This window comes from Paralichthys olivaceus, chromosome 16 (genome assembly GCF_024713975.1).
Source record: "Paralichthys olivaceus isolate ysfri-2021 chromosome 16, ASM2471397v2, whole genome shotgun sequence".
Taxonomy (NCBI): domain Eukaryota; kingdom Metazoa; phylum Chordata; class Actinopteri; order Pleuronectiformes; family Paralichthyidae; genus Paralichthys; species Paralichthys olivaceus.
The window spans coordinates 11,290,666-11,299,619 of record NC_091108.1 but is presented as its reverse complement, the minus strand read 5'-3'; the positions used below and the strand labels follow the sequence as shown (position 1 = coordinate 11,299,619).

Sequence of the window (8,954 nt, the reverse complement as noted above, 5' to 3'; positions counted from 1 at the left end):
GCCATGGACATATTTTGAATATTAAAACTATTTCCAATTGTGCAAGATGTTTTCCTTAAATTACCCATTCCACCTGGAGGCCAATTAGACCTTGAATGGACTTATTTCAAATCATTATATTCAGTGGAGAGATTACGAAGCAGGATGTTGAAAGTCGTGCAAGGGATGCTGTTGTTAAGGACCGGATATAGGATGATGGTCGTGACTGCCGTTTAAAGGTCGTGACTAATTGTAGGGATCGGTGCTTATTTAGCTTTAAAAGGTGCGTTTTATCTATTCTATCCATCTATGGTTCGCATTGTCACGACTGAATTGGTGAAATTTGGTTTTTAATGCAAACTACAGTTTTGATTATTAAAAAGCTGCAAATGTATTTATCTGCAATGAAGAAACGATGTCTGCGTGGGAAATCCGTTGTTAGGGTGTACCTACCGCCATTTAGGCCGTTCTGGATGTGCTCTGATATCGTGTCACCGTTGATGTTGCTGCCGTTTTATCTGATGGCGCAGAAGCCGATGCGCTTTTATCTCCTCCAGCCACGACTCCCCTCATGGACCCCGGGGAACCGCCGAGCGAAGCCCCCCGACGCAAACAATGACAAGCATTTATTTATTTCCTTATATTTATTTATCTATTTAAGAAGAATTAATGTCCATTCAATTAACGTGACACTATAATTAGACCCCTGTACTTTGTAATCGTTGGTATCAGTGGCACATTTAGCCTCAAGGCGCAGAAATTCATATGAATTAAGGGATTAACTCTTTTTTTTATCATGATGAAATAAGTGATAAATAAAAAATAAGATAATGTAAAATACACTATGAAGTCATCAGTTGTGTCATCATAAATGATCTTTGCCAAAAAAAAGGGCCCTTTTTGTTGAAAATACCAAAAGGTCAAAAGCTTCACCTGCCCTTTTGTTTCTTTCATCAAAAATAGAAGAATTAAAACACCTCATCTATAGCTACAGTATACGCTACTATACCTCACGTTGTTACAGGCCGTTGCTCTGTGCCTGTTTGCTTTTTTTAAAATGCTTTGCCCTCCACAAGCCTGTATAGCCCACGACAGCCAAATAATAATGAATCATTTCATAAATAATGGGTTTAGGGGCTTATCGGGAATGAAGAGGCCGCTGCCGTGCGCTTATCTCACTCGGCCACATTGCGGCCTGTGTTCCGCTCCCCATACTGAGGGAGCGCACTGGATGCGGCGAGAAATAACTCAGCTACACACACACTCACACACACACACACACACACACACACACACACACACACACATGCGCACACACACACACACACACACACACACACACCGCTCCACAACTGGCAGCAGAAAAAAAAGAAAAAGCTCAGACATGGATGACCCACTCACAAAATGGCTCCACTTACACAGTAACATCAACAACACGGCTGGAACGGTAAGTGCTAAAAAATAAAATAAGAAGAATACATCTCTTTATGTAAATCGGCGCATTCGATGTTCCAAAGGGCTGTAATTGGATTGCGATCGTTTCCATTTTATTGGTGTCACGTTCGGAGTATTTAGCCTATATTTTTCTGCCATTGTCCGATCGCGGGTGGTTGAGACTGTACGGGATGTAATAACGGATGCTAGGCCTATGGAGAATTCCCAGAAATAAAAGTGCGTTTTATAGAATTTCGTTCTGCTGTCGGTGTATAAAGGAGTAGTGTTGTGAGGATTTTTTAATCTAATTAATAACCAATGGAAACACTTCGCCGATGTAGCGCATATTCAGTGTGTCTTGCCTTTGATGTTCAGCTTAAAAAACAACAGCTCCATGGCCTTCACCACGATTAAAGGAAAAGGACACGACCATCTCTAATAACTGAATGAAAATGGCCAGATCCGAGTGTGGTTTTTTTTTCAAGCTTAATGTGGATTTCATTGCAGGCAGGAAAAACGGAAGGAATTTTATTTATTTATTTTAGGATTGCCTATTAGCAAGCTCCAGCCATAACCTCTATAAGAGTACGAATTTCACCTCCAAATAAAAACACAGCTGAAATTCGCTTTGTAAAATTATAGAGGGTAAATTCATGTGAAGCTCAAACGTTAGTTAACGGTATAAACTGTCACTATAAACTGGTGTGAAGGCCAAGTGTAGATAAGAGATTCATAGAAAAAGAACCAAGCAGAAACCACAAGATAAAACTATGAAGGACAAGTTAAATATCTGTAGATATATACCTTCATATTTATTAGAAGAAATTGTCACTGGGGGAAATTAATAATTGTAGAGTAAGTTGTTCTAACCTAGCAAGTTTAACTTTTACAAAAGCTCTCAAACCTTCAACAAAATTATTTTACATTTATTTAATTTAGTTTTCATGGCATATAAGAGGTATCACTACTGGAAACATGTATATAATGCAGTTTACATGTTTTAGATATATATAGAACAAAATGAATGAATTTTAAAACATAATAAAAAAAGATTGTAAATAATATCCAGTGAACTGTATTTTATACACTGCCCATTTTTGAAATATAAAGTCTGCATTTGATTAAAAAAGTAATAATGCTAATCAATGCTAATTCATATCGTAAATATTTACTCCTGAATTTGACTGCAGTTGTAATATACTCTTGATCTACGTTAGTCTGATATGGAAAGCATATGCATGGTTATGTGGTATATTGACATTGTAAGAAATAATGTCTTGGGATGTAAATTAATCGATGAAAATCTCACTCAGGAGTAGAGGACTTGAGCGAGCGACAATGATGGAAAAACGGCAGCCGGAGCTGTGTCCTGGAAGTCCCAACGCAGAGTCCGGTCCTGGAAAACGAGAGGACTCCTCCATTATCTCCAGACAGAACGGATGCAAGGAGGACGAGGAGCCGAGGAGAGGGGAGGCGGGGGAGTCGAGGGGAGGAGGCTTCAAGGGGGTAGAGGAGACAGATGACGTTCCTCTGCAGAACTCGCGCAACGGGACCAGCATCAGCATCATCATCAATGGCGTTGCCAAGGAAACTGCCTCTCACAACGCCCTTGACCTGAAAAAGGAAGTGCCGGTGATCGAGCTCTCCAGGAGGGACGCTATAAAAGCGGTGGAGCAGAGGACTGAGAGCCATTTGGTGCCGATCACGGAACTTCGCAGACCTCCACCGCTGCCGCTGCCGCCGCCGCACCGAGACGACGCTCGAATGGTCCAACTGAGTCCAAACGCGTTTCCTGTCCCGGCTCGGGCGATGCTCTACAACCTGGCGCAGCCTCTCGCCGCCATCAACAGGTAAAGGTGGAGAGAGAGAGAAAAAAAGAAAAATCTGAGAGTTTCATGAATGCACGTTTCAATTGATCATAGGTGGTATCAATAGAAACTTTGAGGTCTGTTGGATGCTGCCCTGAACAGACTCCAGGAAATAGATGCTTGTTGAGTTTGTATTATGTTGTAAACAAACATATGTGGATGTGTAACAGGGAGAATTGGCCTGTGTGTGTTTGTATGTGTGTGTGTATTCCTGGTGCAAGGAGTGTTCTTAGTATATGCCACAAATGAAATGATGAATACTCGATTTCATGTTTTTCTCATACACTTGTGCACCTTTTGTCTGCTTTCTGTCGCTGTAGTCTCGGAGGGGAGTCGGATCAGTACAGCATGTACCCCAGCAACAGGGTAAAGCGCCGCCCGGCGCCTTATGAGGTTGAACTCGACGAGGGTAGGCGCATTTTAGATCTTTATAAGTATGGTAAGACGCACTTCTGCTGTGTCCTCCTTCTGCCAATTTAGTCCCCTAAATGTCCACTCCTCATCTCCATTGTCATTCGTCCACTGACATGGATCTATACTGTAATCTGAGTGTTGCAGAAGATGTGTTGCAAAAAGAACACTCATCTTAAGTGTCTAACCCAAGAGGAATAAATGCATCATAACTCATGGTGTAAATGGATGAGGATAACATGAATGTCAAATAACACTATACCTGCACGGCATTAAAGTGAAATCTATTCAGCCAGATTGGGGGTTTATTTCATTCGAAACATCCTTTTCCACCACTGCCCACTCACTGCCTTATGCAGAGGTGGAGGATGGGGGTGCTGCTGCCTCCATGCCAAGGTTTTACTGCAGAGTGGGCTGAAGGATTAAGATAGACTGGGTGTGTTCCAAGGGCGACAATAGCCTGGAAGACACCATTGTCGGGGGTGGAAGGATGTGACTACCTGCAGTAGGTTTATTCTTTTAAAGAAAAAAAAAGAATCCTCAATAAATAAAAAAGTAAATAGCATATGAAAGAGGGAGCACACTGTCTCTCCGACACCCTGGTATTACATGCTACATCAAATATTTCTCCTCGATCACATTAGCATTATTACTTGGCACTCAATATTTATTTATGGAACACTTATTTATTTTTGCAAGGTTCTGTGTCATCATCTAAAAATCCATGGTTAAACAGAATCAATTTTGTAACACTATTCTTTGGGATTATTAAACTTCAAGCCTTTTTCCTCAACACATATGTGCATCTCCCACTGCTACTTCCTACTTTTTTATTTTTATCGTTTATAAATTGCTTCATTCTTCTACCGAGTGCATGATCGGTTTCAGCCCAGCCTTTCATGTTGTTTGTGTCATGTCTTTCACTGATTCCTCTTTTCCTGACCGCCTACCTGATGTCTGTCTCTTTTCCTCCACTAGCTGGCCAGCCAAAGATTGTTCGCCGCATCTTTACTAACAGCCGTGAACGTTGGCGGCAGCAGAACGTGAACGGGGCATTTGCGGAGCTTCGCAAACTCATCCCCACTCACCCTCCAGACAAGAAGCTGAGCAAAAACGAGATCCTTCGGCTTGCCATGAAGTATATCAGCTTCCTCTCCAACCTCCTCGAGGACCAGGACGGAGGGAGGAACGTTGGCAGCACAACTGATGGGGAAACAGGGCTGCTGGTTGGGGCCCATGAAGGGGGTCCTCAGGGTGGCCCACATCAGGACACAGTGGTGGGCCTGGCCAGGGACGACCTCCTGGGCACAATGTCGCCAGGCTCCAGCTGTGGGAGCCTGCCTGACGGCGATGCCGAGGGCAGCCCTGAAAGCTTTATGGAGGACCAGGACTCACCTCCAGCTCCAAGGACTCTAACAGCTTCTCGTGGGACTGCGCTGCATCTAACTGCCAGGGATCTGAGGCGCAATGGACGCCCGTTGGATGGCTCCAGCCGCCGATGATGCTGATGCCAACACACCATGGACACAACACCTGAGACTGAAAGACAACAATGAGAGAATCTAAAAAAGACATGGATATGCTCAGGACCTGTTAGCTTTGAGTTGTCAGTGTAGGAAGGAGAATCGAGCGAGGCGTCCAAAATAGACCATTAGCACAGTAAACCTGAGGTAGCACTGATCAATATCTTGGTTCGATTGTGATTGAATTAGATCCAACTACAGACTTGTAAATTCTGCATGTCTTATGTATTTAACTGGACTGTGGCTTATGACTTTCTATGTTTTGAAAGTCCAAATACTGGATTATCTAAAAAACAAAAACACACACACACACACACACAAAAAGAAAGAAAGAATGAGCAAACAAAACAAAACCAAACAAAGACTTTTGATGTGTAATGTGATATCGATTACATTTTGATGCGGGTAGAATAGAGCCAACATGCTTACAGATTGCTGCAAATAAATGGATCTAAAGTGTAACTGAATAAGCCCAGATTCACACCCAACAAATTTAATGTGTTAGAGCAATGACACAAAAGTGAGTTTGCCTCGGTTGCAGGCCGTAACCGAATGGACCGGACTATCCATGCAGTTGCATATGTTGTAAATAGCATTATATTTCCACGGCACAATGTAATAACAGTGACTCTAGTTCAAGTCATGTGGTTGAAGATGTACCGTAGTGTGTTTGTCAATGGGTTTAATAGCAAAACAGTCTTTTAGGAGACAGGAAATGGGGATAAATGAGAGAAAGTGTCGGAAATGTAAAACAAGCAACTGAACCTAGTACATCAAATGTGGTACCATTTTAATTATTTTAACACTTTAAGGTGGTGATAAAAATTTACACCGAATACAGCAAAAGACAGGTAAACTATTTCTCTGCCTGGAACAAGTGGCTCTAACTATTTGAAATTGCTGTGGAGGTACAAGACATGCAGTGTGTTTCTTAAAGTGTACAAACTATGGGTTGAATGAAATCATGAGATGACCCATGCAGACCTTTTGATATGAATGTCTCTTTCAGTGTTTTTTTTCTCTTTTAACTGTAATGCAGTTGTAGTTTAGTAAGGTACACAGACAAAATCCCTTCATTGCCGCATATCACATACACGCATACAGGCAGAGGTTCGCACACATACACACACGCACGCACACACACGCGCGCACACACACACACACACACACACACACACACATACACACACACAGTGTTAATATCATAATGACACCAGCAGTTTTCAGAGGAAAGTGCGTTGCTCGTTATTCTGCTTTTTTCAGCAGGACTTAATAGTAGCCTCTATTGGTACCTTTGGTAACTATGGTATTTTACGACTTGCAGTAAAGGGACATTGTACGTTTGTTAATGACATATTTGTTGTAAGATAGCTGTATCAATAAATATATCCAATGTCAAAGCGATGAATTTTATACAAAAACCCTTGAATAAAACAAAGAGGAAAAGCCTTGTATTTGATCTCACTCAAGCAAGTTGTGGCTCTTCTTGACTCAGTTCAGTTCATTTGAGTTTATTTGAGTTGCATTCAATTAAAATAAATTCATATCAGTTTGGTGTGGTTCAATTAAGTCCAGCTAAGTTCATTGCATCATTAAGAACATTCCTTCATTAAATAATATTTTTCATCCCTTCAAAACCTAATTGACTTAGAGGAAGTTGATGGCATATACCACACAGCTGTTTCCCACCATATCTGAACAGTGTATAGTTAAAACCACATGTCTCCTTATGAAACTCCCCCACTAGACGCTGGAATCCTCACTTCCTACCAACAAGTGACAACTTCCCTTGGAGGTTACCGTGGCTCTGTGACCTGCAGGATATCCTGCCATTGTGAAAGTGGTTTTGACAGCCCGCACACTGTTGTGTCTGTACACACACTGTGGAACCACCGTACTGATCGCAACTCCAGCCGCCCCGGCAAGCGATTCACTTACGCAATCCAAAAGTTATGTTTGGGCCGTATAGTGATCATTAATAGGAAATTAGCGCCACATTTTTCTCAAGTCTACTTCCTTTACTTTTACACAGCAGACTTCTCCACCAGTACCACAACTGCATCAGCTTTTTGCATGTTGCTAAAAAAGACTATAATTTCTTCCAGAGAGCATCAGAGACATCCAGGTGTTTGGAGACCTCTCCTGTGCTCGGCTCTGGCTGTGCTGGGACTCCTCTGAGGGCCTCTCCAGGTTAATGCCTGCCAAACATTTACCTGCTTCAGTGTTCCCGACTCTCAAAAAGACACAGACTCACAAAAAAAGAGAGGGATACAGGGAGTGTATATGAGGGACTGAGAGGAGGCCTGTGCTCGTGTGTGTGTACATGTTTGTGGGTGTATGTGTGTGCTCTGCATAGATCTGTATGTGTGTGTGTGTGTGTGAGCTGGCGTGTGTGTGTGTTTATCAGCTCAGTGCAGATGGGTGGCAGAGTGGCTCTTGCAGCCAAATGATTCAGTATGCTAATGAGTTGTTATCTGTGGTGCTGCAGGAACAATATACTGTCTTTCTCACAGTGGGAATCCAGCCTGCTGGGAGCAGATTACACTGCACACAGCGCCAAGGTAGTTATTTATATTTTCACAGAGTAGTAGAAAATACATAAATGCGCACATACACACATATCCACAGATAGGCCTATAAACAAACAAGCAAAACAACATTTTAACACACATACACACACACACACACACACACACAGACACACACCACTACCACTGCCACCAACAGCAACATAATTAAGGTGGAAATGTAAGGTAAATGTATGTGCTTCACCAGTAGATGGAGATGAATTTCTAGGCTTCCCTCTTCCTCTCTTACAGGTTTGACAGTATTCTTCATGGAATGTAAATAATGAATGTCCTTTCTCATCACTCAAAGTTGCAATTTAGAGACATTTGTAGCTTTCCAGACTTAAAAGTCATTCCAAAATAATGGAATCAAATTCAATCCCCTGGGAACTAAAAATGCACTTTTGATTTTTTTGTAACATTCAAAAATTATATTCAATTACACCATTTTGAAGACAAGTTAGGATGATGAAGATGATTTGTTTGTAAAAGAGACCTATAACAAAAATGAAGACTTTAATAATGTTAAATTGGGCATAATTTAAAAATAGCATACACTAAAGTTTATTGTGTGACATTGTTTTATGTTATAATTATTTTTAATTTATGTTGCCATATAACACCGGCTGCACACTCTGTGCTTCCCTCAAAAAAGCAGAGGATATATACATATTATTTAGATGCAAGTAAAATCAAATTGTGAATGACATTTTCTTTCTTTTAATTTCAAATCAATGCGTGGGGTGGAAATATAAATTAATAATAATACATTTTATTTCAAATCTGAGAGGGTAAAGAATGGCCCAAAGAGCTAAATACATAAAGTGTTAGGTAATAGGTCATACTCAACATCTTACACTATAACAATATGTGTTAATAAAATAAAAGGCTAAATTGACCTGTAACTCCATGTGCAATCTCTTATCAAGGTGATATAGCATATAGTCAAAAAAAATGATTGAGGAGATCAACTAGCTATGGAGAATTATGTTTATATACATGAATTTATTGTATGAACAGTGCTCTACAAATAAAGTCAAATCAAGTGTGATTAAATTCTGTCAGTGAGGAAACTATAACAAATATTTCACTCCTGTTCTCGGATGCTGCGTCGGTACCGTGTTGACCTGAACATATTCAGGCACTGAACCAAACTCAGATGTTTCATCAGC

At 41.1% G+C, this 8,954-nt stretch overlaps 1 protein-coding gene across 2 annotated transcripts; it reads left to right on the top strand.

The window, feature by feature from the left end:
* The first annotated feature begins 36 nt into the window (after nt 1-36).
* Nucleotides 37-6,684, top strand: tal1 (T-cell acute lymphocytic leukemia 1). Of its 2 annotated transcripts, none has more exons than XM_069511798.1 (4): nt 37-1,426; nt 2,727-3,263; nt 3,602-3,690; nt 4,671-6,684. In XM_069511798.1, the coding sequence occupies exons 1-4, from the start codon at nt 1,368-1,370 to the stop codon at nt 5,192-5,194; spliced, it is 1,209 nt and encodes a 402-aa protein (XP_069367899.1). In that variant the 5' UTR covers nt 37-1,367; the 3' UTR covers nt 5,195-6,684. The 2 variants fall into 2 exon arrangements, with proteins under 2 accessions (XP_069367899.1, XP_069367898.1); XM_069511797.1 differs by having other exon boundaries at nt 3,602-3,720.
* The last annotated feature ends 2,270 nt before the right edge of the window (nt 6,685-8,954 follow it).

Excerpts from the sequence above, each read along its gene's own strand:
- tal1 (XM_069511797.1), top strand. The coding sequence starts at position 1,368 with ATGACCCACTCACAAAATGGCTCCACTTACACAGTAACATCAACAACA. Across the intron at positions 1,427-2,726 it reads TCAACAACACGGCTGGAACG|GAGTAGAGGACTTGAGCGAG; the intron begins GTAAGTGCTAAA and ends AATCTCACTCAG. Across the intron at positions 3,264-3,601 it reads CCTCTCGCCGCCATCAACAG|TCTCGGAGGGGAGTCGGATC; the intron begins GTAAAGGTGGAG and ends CTGTCGCTGTAG.